Source organism: Megachile rotundata, chromosome 14 (genome assembly GCF_050947335.1).
Source record: "Megachile rotundata isolate GNS110a chromosome 14, iyMegRotu1, whole genome shotgun sequence".
NCBI lineage: Eukaryota > Metazoa > Arthropoda > Insecta > Hymenoptera > Megachilidae > Megachile > Megachile rotundata.
In genome coordinates this window covers 6,485,035-6,505,462 of record NC_134996.1, presented here as the reverse complement: position 1 = coordinate 6,505,462, position 20,428 = coordinate 6,485,035, and the positions used below count along the sequence as shown (strand labels likewise).

At 34.8% G+C, this 20,428-nt stretch overlaps 2 protein-coding genes across 7 annotated transcripts in view; one reads left to right on the top strand and one right to left on the bottom strand.

Annotated features, from left to right (window-relative positions):
* The window catches only part of neo (ZP and PAN domain-containing protein neyo), a 474,339-nt gene that overhangs the window by 46,992 nt on the left and 406,919 nt on the right, over nt 1–20,428 (bottom strand). The gene's annotated exons all lie outside the window — the stretch shown is intronic.
* The window catches only part of Atg16 (Autophagy-related 16), a 792,563-nt gene that overhangs the window by 415,204 nt on the left and 356,931 nt on the right, over nt 1–20,428 (top strand). For 2 of the 5 annotated variants that reach the window (XM_076539813.1, XM_076539812.1), the window contains one exon: nt 19,499–19,858. The exons of the other annotated variants lie outside the window; for them this stretch is intronic. In XM_076539813.1, coding sequence (XP_076395928.1) covers nt 19,499–19,843 — 345 coding nt within the window. In that variant the 3' untranslated portion in view covers nt 19,844–19,858. Of the gene's footprint in view, nt 1–19,498; nt 19,859–20,428 lie in introns of those variants that run through there. 5 annotated transcript variants of the gene reach the window in all.

Here is a 20,428-nt window from a genome sequence, read left to right as displayed (position 1 = left end):
GGGGCCCAGCGGGGTTTCTGCCCGGCGAGATGAGTACAGACGATTGCGGGACTACCGGTTGACCAGCAACTACACCTACTGCACCAACTGCAGATATATCGCCGTACCTCGCCTGATCCTTATACGGTGACTAATTGATTGCGGTCTACGCGTATTACATTTGCGTTTTAAACGACTGCGAATGTCGCGGACCAGTCGGCTCAATCTATGCGCGCGACCTTCCTCCGTGGGAATCCTAATGGAACGATCAATTCATGAATCCTCATTTCAATTCGAACTATTACTGAACCGAGTCATTTCAGTTACGTCTCATTTGCTTGGGAGATCTTGGCGGATTTTAGAATTTGTTTTTACTGGTTCAATCAAACTGGTATAATTTGTTTGAAAGTAAGAGCATTTGGTTACTCTGGATAGGTTATGAGGTACAATTTTTGTTGTAGTGTTTAGTGGTTATCTGACATCTTAGATGTTCAAATGTCTTTCTGACATTTCTTATTACAGCTTTAGTATCTATGACATGGTTTGTTCATTTCTAAACTACGAAATATCCGAATGCCTGAATCTTGTAATTTGGACAATATGAAATTTCCTAATTTCTAAATTACGAAATACCTAATTTCTAAATCCCTAAATTTTGAAATTTTTAAATTTTAAAATTGATAAATGTGATATTCCTTAATTTATAAATTAGTAAATTTCTGAACTACCTAACAACAAAATCCTTAAATCTCTTAATAGATTTTCTAATACATATTATTTCACATAGAATTTTTTAAATGTTCTTTTTATATACTAAATTAATTTAATAACATTACATTTTTATTATGAATATCAACATGTTAATAGATTTTTTAATACATATTTTTTCACATACAATTTTTTGATAAAATTAAGAAAATATCAATTTGTACTCTCCATAACAATTACTTAAATAACATTTTCCTCCACAGTCTTAGCAGAAAAATGATATAAAACTTTATTTACTTTTTAAAATATTCTTGAAGAATTTTGAAATAAAACAGGTGAAAAACAAGTTTGATCTTTAATAACTTCTCAGCAGAAATAATAAAGTGCAGTAATAATTTCATTGTACAACAAACAAAAGTTATGTCAGAAGCTGCCTGTGCATAATTTTTTATTGAAACGACGAGAAAGATTGTAACAAATTGTAAAATACTACAGTAGATATGAAATACTCGAGATAATTTTTCATAAAGTTTGATAAAAGACGGAAGAGTAAATACGAGTTACATAAATGTACACGGAATTGAATACCTCTTTCCACGGGTCGGGAAATACAGGAAGAAAGTAAAGGAAAGAACTTCCTGTAACATTTAAACGCGCATTAGCTCCTCGTTCTGCGCTATTTCTTAAGGATTCATGAAGAAGGAAGTCTAGCGGGAAACGACAACGTGTATCTGCGACGTAACGACGCGGATCAAGAACACAAGAGAGTGAAACTAACAATAAGAACGAGTATTCTTGGTAAACTGCACGGTTAAAGTAAAACCTTGTAAGCTGATCTCTTGAAAAGTACTAGTTTGAACTCGCGGAACGTACGAAAACATAAAATGTTTTCTGTGTTGATTTAATCCGGTGCACAATGTAGATTTTTATGTGGCGAATATTTCACTCAGGTTATTTTTTGCGAGATTATATGTATACTTCAAGGGATTTAGACATTTTGCAATTTAAAAATTAAGGAATATTTTTCTGTTTTAAGAAAAATTCAGTTTTAAGTTAATACGTTAATATTCATAATAAAACTGTTATGTTACTAAATTAATTTAGTATATAAAAAGTATATTTTATAAACAATTTTATACTTGTTAATTAACTCTTTTTTTTTTAAATATTACCTATACTAATTGTAGCATAAGTAGCACATTAAAAACTAAAATAATAGTTAGTTAAAATATAATCGTTTCGGTTTTCAGTTAAAGATTTTTACTACATCAAATAAAAAATATAATACTAATATTTCTCAATTATGTCAAAAATTAATGGATGCAACATAATACAATATTAAATTTCAACATCCTAAGTCATTGCGCCATTAGACCTTGATTTCTTAAAGCAAGGACGATGTAACCTAACCTAACCATAAAAGTACACAGATCGTGCCTCTTCAATTGTTCGTATGAAACAAACGATCACTATGAATAGAGTAATTCGTATAAAAAATAAATCTTTACAAAATAACATAGAATGTACAAGTTTCCTGTCTCGTGTGTATTCATTAATTAAATGACGAAGTGGTTATGCAATCTCTGATTCATGTCTTCTTTTGAAACACACAGATTATCAAACTTTTGAGTACATAAAAACATCCTTTTATTCTAGCAATAATTGTCACATAATGAGCACTTTAAATTGGATTTTAGGGGACTTATATTTAGAAAATTTCGAAAATATTCTTTTGTAAGCCACGTTTCAGACTTATTAGCTTTATGAGTAAATTACAATTGTTTGTGACCATCTTTTATATAATTCTAATCTTGTATGTTTAGAATTTTTCATATTTTCAGAAGTCCAAATTTTTATTTTTAAACTTTGGACGTTTTAAATTTGTGAATTCTAAAATTGTCGAATTTTGAAATTTTTAAATCTCTAAATTCTTAAATTTTCAAATCTCCAAATTTTTACATGTCACACATACTTCTCGGTCTCCAAATTCCTAGTTCACAATATTACTGTACCAAAAATCTCTAGACACCTTTAATTTCTATATCCCAAAGTGAAGAAGTCAATAGCCCGCAAAATTTCTGGATAAAAATTCTCAATATCACAAAATTTCTATATCCAAAATTATTTGGACCCTAAGATGTGATGATCTCAAGATTTAAAAGTCCCTCTAAATTTAAAAATCTAGACAAAAATCTAGATTTAGAAAATCACATATTTATAGATCCAAAAATTATTAGATTCTAGACTTCTTAAATTTGAAAAATCTTAAAGTTCCAAATCTCTTGATGTTTAAATTCCTAGATCCTAAAATATTTAGGTACCTACAACAATCTCCAAATCAACGAATCCCACCTAACTAATCCCTCTATCTCAAAACGTTTACATTCCCAAATTTCCTCCCAAAGTTCTCTAAATTCCTATAGTCCAATATCTATTTGTAAAGTAATGTCTAGCGTCTCTGAAAAATCTCTGAAAATCCCTAAAAATTATGGTAAACCATCTTGATTCCAGTATTTTTCATAGAATATGCAATGACAGATTTGCTATCGACTGTACTATGCGGATGATATACGCCTAAGAAGTTAGGAAGCTTCCGAATCGGCACCGACAGACGCGATCTTTCCGCATAACTCTGCCCTTGTAAGGAATTTCCGAGGGCAGCCCCGAACGGGAGGATCGCTCTCGAATCTCTCTCGATCGCGAGATCGTTCACGCGGAATGTAATTAACGTTGTTCGGGGACGTTTATCGCAAAAAGCAGTCAATTTCACCGATTCCCCCGATTCCAACGATTCCTCGTCATCGTTGCTCGACCCGAAACTTTTCTTATTAGCCGAATCCGAACGTTCCGTTTTCAACCGTAATTCTGCCAATAAACCTCGTTGGGAGATGCTTCTACTAATGGATACGAGATATATAGAATTTCGGAATGATTTCCATGACGATCGGTAGATATTTGAGAGTTTATGTACTTTACAGACTGTACAGTATTCTTTATGTAGTCAAATTTTTATGGATTCAAGTATGTCTTCAAATTAGCAGACTTTCTGATCTCTACATGACTATCACATGGTTCTTTAAATTCTAGGTCTGATTTCAAATTTTGTTCTGAGTTTGAAACTCAAATTCCAAGATTTATTTGCATATTATGAAACTTTTATGTCACATTCCTTAGTTTGTTAATATCTAGGTCTTAAAGTCTCAAACTTCTCGAACTTTAAAATCATCAAATTGTTATACTCTCAAATGTCTAGATCCACAAGTCTTAACATTCTCAAGTATTTATGATCTCAAAGTGCCAGATTTACTTTCTATGTTATGAAGCTTCTATGTCATTGCATGCCTTAATCCTTAACTTCTAGACTCCAAAGAAAAGGTCTAGGTCCAAACACCTCAATCTCCGAACCCCAACATTCTTACTTATACTCTTAAATGTCCAGATCCACAAGTCTTAACATCCTCAAGTACTTATGATCTCAAATTGCCAGGTCCACTTTCTATGTTATAAAGCTTCTATGTCATTGCATGCCTTAATACTTAACTTCTAGACACCCAAGAAAAGGTCTAGGTCCAAACACCTCAATCTTCAACTCCCAAGATCCTCATTTGTAGTCTTAAATGTCTAGATCCACAAATCTTCACATACTCAAATAAATTTAGAATGACTCGATTTCTTAACTTCTAGATGCCAAAGAACAAAATGTGGATCTAAATATCTCAATCTACAAACCCCAAAATCCTCACTGATACCATCACATCCCTATATCCACAAATTCTTATATCTTCAAAATCCTAAAATATCGCATTCCAAGAATATCCCTAAACCCCAAATACCAAACTTGCAATATCTCTAAATCCCAATACCAAAATCTTCTGAATCCTCTAAGAACCATGTGGCAGACCTATTCCCGTTGCGTGTCATATTTTTGCAAGGCATCTTTGCTGTTGACTGTACTAGCCTGGCGTGACGCCCACGTCTGAACTCGATGCAAACGGCTAACGATTTTCTGGCTCGGACGTTTATCGCATGATAAATGAGGCGCGAACGTAACGACGACTTAATCCCTTTGACGCGGCAGCATCAGCATGATAAGCATCGCGGCGTCGAGATGCGTCTTCCCGAACGAAAGGGAGACCGGACCGGATTCAGTGTACCGGTTGACAATAGATGCGGAAGCGACGAACCGGAGAATGAATGTTACATGAATATCCAGTCTGAGGCCCCACGATTGTCCAAGTCGTGTAACCACCGGCTGGAACGTGACGGAAAAACATTACTCTCGGTGAATTGCCGTAATTCGTAGGCTATCGTGGCTCGTTCCGGGGAAGACAGATACCACCATTTCTCAAGACATGTCCGCGGATATGTTCCCGTCTCTTATAAAGCGCTGTTCTTAACAGAAAAGTAAACGACCATAGTTTCAACTGTCCAACGAGCGTTTCATTTTTTCCTATTTTCTAGCCGGTGAATTCGTAACCGTGTCCCTTTCCCGTCCGTTTGGAATTGCGGCTCGTTTGCAGGGACCGTGATGGGCACCGAGCGCCGACTGACGCTCGCGGGCAATTGTGTGCACGATGCGTGAGACCGTCTGGTATTCAGATATGCGGAGGGTTCAGATTTTTAAAGCTTCAGATTTTCACCCTTTTGATTATTCCACTTTTTAATTCCTAAATTTATTTTTGCAGTTTCTTCATTTTTACAAATATGCAGATTTTTAGAGTTTTAGATTTTTTAACTTGAAATGAGAAAATGTAGTTTAGAAATTTGTATATTTTTTAATTTTACCGGTAATTTGGTGTTTGGAAGACTCCGAAGTCTAAAAATATTTTCAGTTAAAAATTGCTTTAAAAATTCAAAATCTCATAACTCAAATATTGCGTAACACTCCAATCGTGAATTCCCACATCTAAAAATTAATAATCTGAAAATTTGCGTATTGAATCCGTACACATAAAAATGTCAAATACCTTTCCAAAATTGACTGCCAATCAGTGTCCGAGTGTCCACGCCCTCGAGGCCACAATTACCCATCACCCTAGATCACGCCCTCAATACAACCTCCATTAATCTCCGGTTGAACACCATGATACTGATCCAACGATTTCAATCCTCTCCGAGCATATAAATAACAAACTGTCCTCTTCCGATTGATCATTCATTCGAACATGACTAGAAGTGAAAGATAAAGTGCTGATAGATGTAGTCACCGAGAGTGTGATTAAACCCAAGGACACCGGTATCAAGAAAATGTGAAGAAGGTCAGGGAACCGACGGTGACAAACTAACGAGGTGTTGGAACCTGGATTCTTAAGGACACTCTGATTTATGGCGTCTGGTCTGGCTTACCCTAACTACGATTTATCGATCCAGAATGGTGTTTAGCTTTCCCGTGCTGGGTGGTCTGTTCGTGCTAATTTGCCCTAATGTTCACTTTTTAGAGCGCATGTACACGATAGTGGGAAAGGGAATCGCTAGCAAAGCCATAGCAATCGAATCCACTGTACATTCAAACTCCCCAATGACTGTTTAGTCAAACGTACGCTGGTCAATTTACATTTTAATAGGTCGCGTGGTTCGGACAATGTTATATCGTGTCAGGCTATTGGCAGACGGATCGATGCTCATCTGTCTTGCTTCGTTTTTATCACTATTTGCTTTTTATCGTTATTTCATTCACTTTTTAACGTAGCTTAATGCTAAATAATGTAGTGCGATTCTAATGGAGGGTTGGGTTAGGCAAAATTGTGGAGGTTGTTGCGTAGTGTAATACTGAAGGATAATAGTGGAGGTGAAGGAGTGGAGGATAACGCTGGAGGTGAAGGATTCAATGTTATAGTTCTAAGGAAACTTTTGTTGCTTAATTTAAGTTTTTGGGGATTCCATATGTGGGGATTAAATATGTTTGCAATTAAGTGTCGTGAAGATTTTAATGAGAGATTAAGAAAAAATAGGTTAGATTGCATTATAGTAGAACTAGGTTACGTTGCACCACAATAGGATTAGGTTAGGTGGATTAGTTTTTAATTTATCGTCATAATTACTATTCTGAATAATGGTATAAGGAATTTAATATAATGAAAGGTTAAGTTATGGAGGATTTTGGAGAAGGTTAGGTTAGATTAACCTAATAGAAGCTTAAGTTATGGACGATTTTGAAGAAGGTTAGGTTAGGTTAACCCAATAAAAAGTTAAGTTATAGAGGATTTTGGAGAAGGTTAGGTTAGGTTAACCCAATAAAGGTTAAGTTGTGGAGGATTTTGGAGAAGGTTAGGTTAGATTAACCTAATAGAAGCTTAAGTTATGGAGGATTTTGAAGAAGGTTAGGTTAGGTTAACCCAATAAAAGATTAAGTTATGGAAGATTGTGAAGAAGGTTAGGGTTACATTAGGGTTAGGATAGTACTAGGTTATGGTTAAGATTTTGTTGAAGTAAGGTTACGATTAGATCAAAATTTATTATGGTCAAAACAGCCAAGATTGTAGCTAAAGATAGATGAGATTAATTAGTACCTTATCAAGGTTAGGTTTAGTTAGGTTAATTCGTGAGTAGGGTTAGATTAGAATAGGCTCAAATGTGGTTAGATAAGATTAAGTTAGGTCAGATTAGATTAGCCTATACTTATGATTAGAATTTAATTAGGCTACTGAGTATTATGATTAGGTTTAGCTAAATTTAAGTAATTTATCAATCTTTCGGTCTGGTTAGGTTAGGTCAGTTTATCAGCTGCGTTATGTTAGAATAGACAGAATTATTAGTACAATAAGATTAAGTTAGGTTCGGTAAAATTAGATCATGTTGAACTAGACTAATTTATGGTTAGGTTATATTCAAGTTATATTTAAATTTGATTATATTAGGTTATATTTAAATTTGAATATATATTATTATGGCTAGATTTGAAGATCACTCACCAGTTTATAGTTAGGCTTCATAATTATGACGAGTTTATAAGTAAAATTAGAATACATAGAATAAAATTAGAATAAAATTAAATATGATTAGATTATGTTAGAGTAATTAAATCTTTCAGTTCAGTTAAATTAGAACACCTCAGCATATGGTTAAAAATTAAAGATGAAGTTAGTTTATGGTCAGTGTTTTATCTAATTAGGCTAGATAATATTTGTAGTTATATTTCATTAGTCATTTTATTATCATAAGTTTGACTAGATAAATTTGTAGTTTGATTTAAATTATAGTTTGAGTTACAAAAAGTTATAGTTAACGTAAGAGCAATGTTGGGTTAGAATTAAGTCAGACTTGAAGATTAAACAAGACTAGGTTAGGTTATTTAGGATATGTTTTAAAATCGGGCAATTTTTATATTTTAAAATTTAATGATAAATGTATCTGAAAATTTAAGAATCATAACCTGTTTTCAATTCATCGACTGTTTAAAATATAAACGTTTAAGATAATACAGAAACTGTCATCACTTCAGAAACTAAAAACCGCTTTCCGAATCGCGTAAAGTCGATTACTGTGCAATCATCCTTGACATTCTTTTCCTTTTTCTTCCCTATCGTCCCTTTTGAACCTTAGTCCCGTAAGTTGGGCGCCATTCGAAAGCGTCGCTTAACGACCCTCCTCTTTGCAACCTCCACGAGTCCTCTCCTCCTTTGTGACGGTCACACATGTTGAAGAGGTGGTTCCGCATGAACGCACGCGAAGTCGTCGTCGTCTATTGCGGAATTTCGAACGCAGCCTCCTATCTCGGCCCTTTTGCTAGATTCGGTGCGGTCGACCGATTTGAAACTAACGAGAAGTCCAACAGAGACAGTCCGCAGGAAAAGCCTGATCGATCGGGAACCCGATTCAACGTCGCTGAAGGATATACTCCTGGATGGAACGTGACTAAACTACTTAGTCGTTACTTGGCCGCGACGATATCATTATCGTAAATGCCGAGCAGCTAAGACAAATCGCGGCGCGGCTTTTAGCATTAATTAGCAGCAAATTATGGTTCGCCTGGCTAATACAAACGACGCCGACGTGCCATCCTTGTCGAGATAAATCTCTGCCTTGGTACTACGTATGAAGACGTTTACGATGTTCCGAGGATTTTTCCGCGGAAATTATGATTCCGGTACCGTTTGCACGTACCGGTTAATGAATGCACCGGTGATTTGTAACGGCTGAAATTGTAGTTTGCCTGACGACCGTGACGAAAGTGAAGCGTTGCGGGATCAAAGATGGATACGCGATAACGCTTTATTCGAAACCTAACGCGCAGAGGATATATCTCTGAACGTTTATTTAGTACGAGAGTGTGGATACTTTAAGGGGTATTCTATTTTTATTCGCAGAAAATTGCGCGCTATATTTTAAGCAGGATTAGGGATGAAAGAAAGGGGAACGGATTGTGAATTTATTGGGCGATTTAAACCTTCATTAGTTGCGCTGGATGCTGATCAGTTTGTTTCTCTATTTTGAAATTGGAAGATTTAAAGATTTTGTAATTACTAAATTTGAGTTTTTATTTTTTGGCTTCTGAAGTTAGGAACTTGAAATTTTTATAGCTGAAATTTGGAACTTGAGAAATTAGAAATTAGAAATTTCTATATGGTAAATACGGAACTTGGAGATTTAGAAATTTGAAATTTTTATGTGATAAATTTAGAATTTTAAGAATGAAAAATTTGACGTTTTTATGTCTCAAATTTGAAACCCTAGCAATTAGAAATTTGATATTTTTATATCTCAAATTTAGAACTTAGGAATTTAGAAAGTTGTAAATTTTATATCTTTGTATTCCAAATTTCTAAATTTCCAAATGCTAAAATCTTAAAACTTCTAAATTTCCAGATTTGTAGTTGTGGAAATTAGTAACTTCATAAATTTCGAAATTTGATAATTTCAAATTCCTATATTCGTAAATTTGTATATTTAAATTTGACATTTCTATATTTATGAATTTATAAAGTTCTTAATTTGATAATTCTAAAATTTCTAAAATTTCTAAAATCTCTAAAATGTCTAAAATCTTTAAAATTTCTAAAATCTCTAAAATTTCTAAAATTTCTAAAATTTCTAAAATTTCTAAAATCTAAAATTTCTAAAATCTCTAAAATTTCTAAAATTTCTAAAATTTCTAAAATTTCTAAAATTTCTAAAATTTCTAAAATTTCTGACATTTCTATGTTTCTAAACATTGTACAACTTAATTTATCAATTTATTACCATGACTACACGATGAATTCCAATAGTTTGCACATTTTTTAAATATTAAATAAATATTGAAATTTGTATTAAAATATCTGATCAAACATTCACTGAAACAATTCAAACTTTTCTCAGATTGCATAAAAAAGAAGAAAAAAATAAATAATGATTCTCTTCAGTTCTTTTTATGTTCTAACTGCTGATAAAGAGAATAATAAAAGTTCCATATTGTGTTATAAATTTGTTTTTTTTTTTTTATAATCACAGTGTATATTCTGTTTCATTCGTTTTTAACATTATTTTTTGCGGCTAGTCAAATATCATTATAAAGTTAGAATTCTATTTCATTTGATAAAAAGCATTGATGTTCCTTTTGTGGTCAAATTTTTCTGCCCTTCTATTGTTCGTTATTTCTGTATAAAATGCAACCTAACAGAGTTTTATATTCTAGGTTTACAAATTTATATTATAGCTATTATAAACTTTATTTAAAATTATAAAATTTTCATTTATTTGACATTTAAAGTTAGTAAATTTTTAATAATAAAGTGGAACTTATAATATTAATAAAAATAAGAGTGATCCTAATAAAAATAAATAACTCAATTATGTTCACGTAAAGATAGAAAAATTCTTTAAATTCTTTAACATAAAATGTTGTAAAGAAGACTTGAAAAATATTGGAACTCAAACGTGCAAAAATACATAAAATGTTAATTTATACACTACCATATTTTTGCAGTAGAATATTAAAAACACAACTGAGGTTGGGAAGGTAGGAAATAAAAAATTGAATGCAAAATATATGTAATTTGTACGAAGTAGACCTTTAACCTACTTTGGTTCTACAGTCCAGATATGTTTGGTTTCATTTGTACTCTAAATACCAAAATTGCATTTCTGAGTGAAGAATTCACTCCAGTTCACTCTAAATTGAAAAAATCCAATTTATCAATGTACTCCAAGTTCAAAAACCACAACTTTGCCCCACTAATTCTCACCAAGACCCAACATCCCATAAAACCCTCAGATATGTTTGGTGTCATTTGTTCTCCAAATTCAAAAATTCCAATTCATAAATTCACTCCTTCCAAGTAAAGAGCGATTCCACTCTAACTTCAAAAAATCCAGTTTGTCAAAGTACCCCAGTTCAAAAACCACAACATTGCCCCACTAATCGTCCCCAAGACCCGACAACCCATAAAACCCCTGGTTACCGTAGACTTCGCGAAATAAAAATGGCGTCTTGACACGCCAGTGGACACCGAGTGCAAAGGCTAATCATCTCGGTCGCTTTTTCTCGTCAGCCAACATTGCCTGAAATAAGCAGGTACGGTTATCGTTCCCTATGCCAGTTTTCTGATCGTTCGAAACTGGTCTACGACCCGTGGAGATGCCCGTTTTTGTCTGATTGGTCGGGTCGTTGGTTTCGCGAGGAAGGGATCGAGTGTCGACGAGCTTATACGTCGACGATGTCGGATAAGAAAGAGCGAAAGCCTGGTATTTCCGCGAATCAACTCCGGAATGGGACTCCGGACGTATCCCGGTCTGTCAGACGTCAAAATTACTTCGCGCCGTTCCTCCTAACATTTTCCCACCTCTGTCTCGCTCTATCGCGATCTCCCGTAGCTTCTTCCGTTCCAACGATTGCACATTCATTTTGCCAGCTGCACAGTCGAAAGAGATAGACGGTTTCTTCGCGAAATTGTCGAAGGTAATCGAACTGTTCTTGAAATCACCTGGAAACTAACGGCGCGGCAGAAACAAAGGAAATTACGCACAGTATCGTGCCACCGAGGTCCTGGTATGCACTCTCCCTTTGCTGTGGCTCTCTCGTATATAGCCTCCTCTTTATTCAACTGTAGCAACCGGCTACGGGGCGAGCAATAATGCGAGAGCGCGAGAGAAATCCGCACGAGAACGTTTCTGGTTCCTTTCCGTTCCGTTCTCCTCTGTTCCGTTCTGTTCTGTTCTTCGTTAGTGATGGGACGAGAACGGCGCGAAACGGGGAGAAGAGGGCCGGTCTCGTAGTCGATCTCAACATCTACCTCGCCGGAAAAGGAAACGTCCTGCATCGCGAGGACTGCTCTTTACACGAGATCTAGCGTGGGTACTTCGGCTTGAATGCCTTCCCGGCTATTCCCGCGCAATTTTAAATAACACTTTTACAACTACTCCGCCGTGCTGACGGAAATTACGAGCGCCGTTTGTCCACCACTCTTTCTCATCGAAAGTGTGTTTGTTTTAATTAACCCGGGGAGAAGATGGACGGCCGAAGACGGGCGCGGTACGTGCAGCTCCATTTTGATTCCGAGCTCAAACGTTATATGCCAGAGGTTCTCATACTTGTTATATCGTTAAATGATCTTTAATTGGATGTACTGATACTAAATTCGATCTAAGGACATTTTTAACTCCTTCCGGTGCCATTTATTTATCAGATGCGTCAGACAAGCCTATTCAGAGCTGTAACATTAACACGAACGAAGAAAATTAAAGTGTGAGTATTTTATATTCAGGGATCCTTGATAATGCAACTTATAATTGGACCTAAATTTCAAAGTTGAAGAGTGTTTAAAATTTGAGTAAGCTTTGTCACATTTTAGCTGTAAGTGCGTCATGAGTGAAACTCGTCAAAGCACGAGAAGAGGTTAGGTTTCTTGTTTCGAATTATAGCATTTGTCAGCACGTTGACTACCATGGCGGTGTGGCCCACCCTATAAATTCAGTTAAATTAATTATTTATTGAAAAAATACGATGTAAAAAATTTTGAGGGTTTCAAATATTGGGACGATGTATATTAATGGATTAAACAATAGAATTGACAGGTTCAGTATCTTTGTTCTTAATAATTTATGTCATACTCTGACCACAAATGTCAGTTTTCACTATGGCGGTCCACACGTTAAGATTTTATTGAAACCTATGTTAGCTTACCTTGAGATGAAGTATAAATGTGTAGATCTATTTATAAGATTGACAATTGTTTCTTTACTTTTTAGCTTCATTTGTAATTTTGAAGTGAATGTGCATTATACAGTAGATTTAGTGTTAATCAAATATACACATATTTGATGAAGTGATACACTACCTCTCTCTTTCTTTTATAATATTACAAATAAAAAATTAAAACTGTAATGTAGATCTGAGAGAATTTTTAATTTTTTAAAAAATTAACAAATTTGAATAATTGAGGATCTAAAAATTTTTTAATTCTGAAAAATTGTAAACTTTGAAATTTAGAAAAATCTGAGAATTTCTAAAAAATAGAAGAGAATAATACTAATAATATTTTTATCTATCAGAGGCTTATTTGTTAAAAATGTGTATACTAATATTTCAAAATTGTTTATAACGTATAATAAATTTTGAGTGTCGGAGAATTGTTTAAACGTACGAGCGAGTAATACGAATTACTCCTTTCAGCTTTTAGTTACTACTAAGTCATAAAGAGATAGTGGTTATCCATTTCATTTGCGAGAGGCAGCTAAGGTGTTAAATGTTATGGGAAGTTTAAGGAACTGTTAGATTTTATGAGGGAAGTTGCTGATTAAGCCAGCATGTAAACTGAATATTAATTTAGAGAAATTATAACACCGACAAAACTGCATAATATTTCTAAAATAATCCTAACGTTAAGAAAATTACATAAAGGTATTTGTACTATTTACAAAAGTTAACTTGCAATTTTTAATTATCCTTCAGTTATAAATTTTAATTATACTCTATTCATAGTTTTTATAATATATATTCAGCTATTGTCATAATTTGAAAGTGAATTTTAAGTAATTTTAAGAGAAAAACTCCGTGCAACAAATAAATATTTTTTAAACGTTTTAAAATTATTTTCATTTATTCTAAAATTGATATATTTTAAATTATATATTTCATCATTGATAAATATGTAATCAAGTTTCAACTTTTGTAATTTTATTTAAATTGTATAGAAATATTCATTAAATTCAAATATCCTATAATTATTAATTCATGATTTCACTTAAATACAGTGCATTTCACCTAAATACCTTTAAAATTTCATGCGAAATCTGTATATATAAATAAATAATTCCAGAAGAAGCGTTTTGATCGGTTCAGTTTCCTGCAGCACATCGCCTCTCTAAAGTCAACGTCCTCAGGAACGAAGCACGGTAGCGTACCCCGTTCCACGATCTCAATTTACTTCCTCTGAGCGAACATCGTACGCCGGTACGCGTCACAATTTAAAAGGCACTCGATACAATTCAACGCCTACATAGGTAGCTATCAATTCGAAACGAATCATCATTAGCCTAACCGGCGAGGGGTAAACCTCCGAGTATCGCATTATGAACTGTTACAAGCTACACGGACAGGAACATATGATACGAAACTTCCTCGATCGCTGCGATAAATGTTCGATAAAGCTGACCACGTGGTATCTAGAAGAAAAACAGAGGGAGATAGAGACAGAGGGAAAGGGACAGATAAGTGGAGATAGAAAGGGAGAGATAGGAAGAGAGAGAAGGAAAGAGGGAAGGAAACAAGAGGTTGCACAGGGATGTTCGGTTGCGGTGTGCCTACCTATGGATCTTGCTGTGCTGCTGCGGCTCCGTACGTAGCCGAGCACCTACCTAACGTGGCCGTTGTGTGGCTAATGCTCGTTATCTCGACGTGTCGACTATCTAATGGTCCCCTGTAATGGCCGGTCCAGCAATATATTGTCCATTTCTCGCAATGCTCGCGCTAACTCGTCCTCCCAATCTATGGCATTATTCCCGACGGTTATTTTAGCTCATTCAGTGGTCCGCCTCGGTCTTCGTCTTTCCACTTGGTCCTGGCCGGTGTAGCTGCACCCTTTGCTCCGCCAGGTGTCCTTGATTCGCCCGGTAGCCCGGCAAAGCTGGGCCGATTTGCATAGGGAAATCGCGGGCCCTCTTTGACGTTGTTGCACATCGCATCGTATCGCGCGGCATGCAATGCATGCGGTGCGCTCACGACTTCCGCCTGCAGTACGAGACCACAGGAAAGAAGCCGAGGGGAACGATAGCGGCCGGTGAGACAATGCGAAATAAATATTGGGCTATCGAGCAGGCTGAAAAGCTAGCAACGGTCGTCGCATGGGCGTGACGCACGAGGCCAGACATTCCAGATTTTCCGCCACGATAGTCCAGATTCCTGCTGGTCGATTCGGCCGGTCGTTAGTCTAAATGGAGCGACCGGAGAAGAGGGATGACACCGAAGAAAAATGTCCGATGGAATTCTAGCTACGTTGGGTAAATGGAATCTGAAGGTTTCGTGGAGAGGCTTCTTGAACCACTAGCAATGACGCACGTCAGAAACATATGAACACGTCAAGTCCACAAATTAGTTATGTTTAAGTGGGCGAGGTTTTTATGGTTAACTAAAATGTGGCTGAAATACTGTTAGGTAGGATACTGATATCAATCCATATATTACCTTAAATGCTCAGTTTGGGTAATTTTTAACATTCAGGTTTTGTGATATTAATTGGGAATTTACTGTAGTCAACAGAATAGTATTATTTGCAGTATAGGTAACAGACAATTTAGGATATACTGTAGTCAACACAATATTGTTTATACGACTATGATCAGTACAGTGTTATCGATGTACTGTAGTCAGTGCAATATTGTTAGTACACTATAGTAGATGAACTACTCAGTGTATCATAGTCAGTGTGTTATAGTCAGTGCACTATAGTGAGTATCTCATACTCAGTGTACTATCGTGAGTAGACTATAGTGAGTATATCATACTCATTGTGTTATAGTCAGTGCACTATAGTGAGTATATCATACTAAGTGTGCTATAGTCAGTGCACTACAGCGAGGATACCGTACTCAGTGTATTATAGTCAGTAGACTATAGTGAGTATATAATACTCAATGCACTATAGTGAGTATATCAAACTCAGTGTACTATAGTCAGTGCACTCTACTCAAGGCGCTATGGTTGCAATAATTTTGTCATTATCCAACATTTAATTTCAATATTGTCAATAAAATATAAGTTCACTATTTTAAATATAGATTGTCAGTGTTTTATAGTCAATAGAATAGTGTAAATTACTTATAATCGATAAAAGAATGTGAAATCGTCGTAGTCAGTGCAATAATTTCAATTATATTATCATCGACATATTATCAGTGCATTCAGTGCAATGTCAGATTAATATTGACAACGCAGTAATATTTGTTTAGTCTAATAATTACAAAATTATTAATGCATTATAGTCAATATAATATTGCTAGTACGTGATATTACAAATATTGTCAAAATAATCTTGTCAATATTGTTAATAGATTTACTTGTTAACATCCACCACATCTGCCTTGTTTATTATAAAATTTAATGATATTTAACTCAAAACAGCTTCTTCATGAAAATATAAATATTGTCCCTTGATACAGACAATTTCTCATACTGAATATAATGAAATAAAAATTTTTCAATATATTGAAACTTGCATTGCAAGCATACTCCTCCGTATAATCTAAAGAATGTTTACAACCTCCCTGCAGTGAATCAAACAATTTCGAAGCCACAAGAAATGATAAATTCAGTGATTCCTATCTGCACATAGATGAGAAACTGTGATAATGACGGAAAATGCCTAGTCCAAGGTAAGTATAAGTTATTCGGAAAAATCGAATTTCTATAGGACGTACCTCAACGTAGTTTAATATTTCGAGATACCTCGCTCGCGTGATAACCGTGATTTTCATAATTATCACTCTGGGAGCCCAAAGATTGCATAATACTCATGTTGGAAGATCGCAGTGTCAAAACTGTCGTTGATGTCTAGGAAATGATGATAAAGCGGCTGCAGATATTTTTTAAAGCCAAGGAAAGTTATAGAGACAGTTCCTCTTCAACTTCATTCAACCCGATGTCTATCCACGCGGGAGCAGTTTACGAAACTTCGCTCGCTATCCGCGACCATTGTCTTCTGGTTTGTATGCAGAAGTCACGAAATTTTCGGAATATCTTCGATAATGAGCGCCCTGTGAATACGTAATTTCCGTATTCCCACGGCTTTGTAAAAGGAATACGCCTGGTCGCTCGCTGGAATATCCCTCGGGGGAAAAATTTTCGTCGACTGGTGCCTTCTGCGACAACTATCACGCCTAACCTTCAACCGGAAACCAACTAAAATCGAGAGCTTTTCCTTCTCCCTCAAATCCCGATTCTTTCTGCTGTGCCTGTTTCGATCGTTAAACGATATTCCAACGGTATAACGTTTTCGGGAAATACTTGGTGGATGATCTTAAAAATTCTGCAAGGTCCTTTTTAACCTTAATCTACACTTCTTTTCATTCACAGCTAATTATTGCTGCAATGAGAAGAAAAATGAAGAAAATTAAAAACACGTATTGTATTCATGGTTAAATTCAATTACGGTGGAAATGTCTGGTGTAGCACATGTGAACTGCTAGTGTGCGTCACGATAGTCTGAACAAGAGATTAATATGATATTTTAACGTAACTTCGTTAGAGAGATTTTCTAAAATATTAACATCGTTGCATTTAATTTTATATTCACGTCCTGAATTTACATTAAATTTTACAACGTTCTCAACTTATATTAAATTATATTAACATCCACAATTAATGCTAAATTTTATACTAACGTCTTGAATGTACATTAAATTGTACAGTGTCGCACCTGATTGAACAACTAACTCATTTCAAGCTTGAAACTCCACAATAGAAACTAGAGTAAATAATAATAATAAAAAAATAAAGAAATTTCAGTCATTTCTCATCTTCCACCAATGTCAACAATATATCATTGTAAAGCATTTAAATCGGTTTCCCGTAGGCGAAATAAAGGAAAAACTTTCGAAGGTCCGTTACCCATGAGAGGAACAAATAATTGTTGATTCGTCGAGCAATTAAAAACAAGGATGGCGAATGAACATCTAACGAAGTCAATTGTGCCAGTTGCCACTGCGATGAAACGACACAGGGTCTTCTTAAACTGACAAGAATGAAATTCGAATGAACGCTTGCGACGTTACTGGATGCATACAAATGCACCCTTTGTCGAAAGAAACACGAGCTGCGAATCGTCTTGCGACAAATAGAATTGATTACATCTGTGTAACTGGTACTCATCCATTACACGATGTAATGGAAGTACACGAAGACCTCTTAGAGAAAATGGCGACGTTGCGGAGAATGCTTTGCAAGTTATTAGGGTTCAGTGGGTAAATTTGGACGATTTTATTTGGAGAATTTTAGAGTTTATGAATTTAGGGATTTGGAAGTTTAGGGATTTGACAATTTTGGGATTTGGCGATTTAGGGATTTGGGAATTTTAGAGTTTATGAATTTAGGGATTTGGCAATTTAGGAACTTGGCAATCTTGGGATTTGGCAATTTAGGGATTTGGGAATTTTAAAGTTTATGAATTTAGGGATTTGGGAATTTAGGAATTTGGGAATTTAGGAACTTGGAAATTTAGGGATTTAGGGATTTGAGGATTTGGGGACTTTTAGATTAGAAGATTTGAGGTTTAGGGATTTTTTTTTATTTGAGGATTTGGGGATTTGGGGATTTGGATATTTGAAGATTTGGAGATTTGGAGATTTGGGTAATTAGGGATTTGTAGATTTGGGAATTTGGAGATTTAGGGATTTGGGGATTTGGGGGATTTGGGGGATTTGGGGATTTATGGATTTCAGAATTTGGAGATTTGGGATTTTCAGAAGATTTGAAGATTTGAAGATTTGAAGATTTGAAGATTTGAAGATTTGAAGATTTGAAGATTTAGTGATTGAGAATTTGCGTTTAAAAAGCGTGTGGAAACTAGTGAATTTAAATAGTGAAACATTTGAATATTTAAAAAATTGAGTGTTTAAACATGAAGACAAAGAAATTTTAAAATTTGAGGAATTGTGCATTTAGAATTTACAGTAATTAGGAATTTCAGAATTTAGAAAATTAAAAATTTACAAAAATATTGATTTAAAAATATTTTTGACTTTGTCCATATATAAATTTGGAAATGTAGAAAAATTAAGTAATCTCAGAAATCTGTAAATTTCTGAACATGTAACACTAATTTGAATGTTTATTAAAATATAAGAAATAGCGAATTTTATTTTCAAGTAAAAGCTTAAAATTTGTAATATCTGCGAATTTAAGATTTTTATATAAAAAGAAGAAAATTTAGTAATTTTAACGTTCAGCTACCAAACTTCGGTAATAAATTACAAAGCACTACTAACTGATATCATCTTCCGGGGAACCCTACAGTTAAACGAATTTTAATAACACGAGAAATTGAATGGAACCCTTAATCGGTGCTGAAACGGCTATTCTTCATTATTCCCATCAAAATCCGTTATCTAACTCGTGAGAGGCCACGAATTAAGCATAATTTCAGGGTTCAGTATAAGTGGTCCGAAAGGGAATCAGCTATTTCGAATAATTAGGATCGAAACCACACCCCCCATGAGCGCGTTTAATCGATTCACCTCGATAGCATCGATTTTTAGGCCACGAAATTCGCCTGGGGAAAAATTGTATGTAATTATACTCGGGTAACCAATATGATTGCTTGTTAAACGCGTTTCGTGCACGATTCTCATCAATTTTATAGTTTCTGTTGCTTAGTCCGATAATCGCTTTTCTCTGTTGCAGGTAAGTCTGGATGGAGGATCGACGATTTTACCGTGTCGAGAAGTCAGAGCGCTTCGAACAGTATGTATGTATGTTCACATGGAGACGTATATCCCGATGTATTCGTTTCCATCTTGCGACATAAGCTCGAAACGTCGAGCCATCTGTCAGCTTTGCATGCTAAAGCTCCGCTGTGACACTTGCTGCACAAATACGACACTATTATTTTTCCCGTCGCTGGGATGCCTGTTAAAAACGACTCTCGACTTCGGAGACAGGGACACGACGATAATATCCCCGGGCTTTTTTCTCTACTCGCTTTCTTATGGTCGAGAAACTACGACACGCTTAAGCGCCGCTTATTAAACATGCCAGATCATCGGTACACTTTGTTGCATTTTTATGTCATCCACTTTTATTTATTTTTCTACGAATTTTTTGTTAGATTTTTCATGTACTATCTTTGGAGATAATTTTACAGATATTTTTAGTCATATTCTGGAACATATTTGAAGTATTACTTTTGCACATACTTTGGAGATATTTTTAGGAATATATGAGATATTATTTTTGGACATAGTGTTTTGAAGATATTTTTAGAAACATTTAAGATATTATTTTTGGACATTTTACTTTGGTGGTATTTTTGGATATGTTTGAGGTATTTAATTATTTTTGGTGATGCTTGACATATGATACTATTGGTCATACTGTTTTGAAGATATTTTTAGAAATATTTAAGATATTATTTTTGGACATTTTACTGGTGCTATTTTTGGACATGTTTGAGGTATTTAATTATTTTTGGTGATACTTGATATATGACACTTTTGGTGATACTGAACATACTATTTCAGACTTATTTCAGTATTATAATATTTTTCAAGACATTTGAAGAACTTTCAGACATTCAATTTTGAAGATATTTTTACTAAATGAACGTGTTTTATA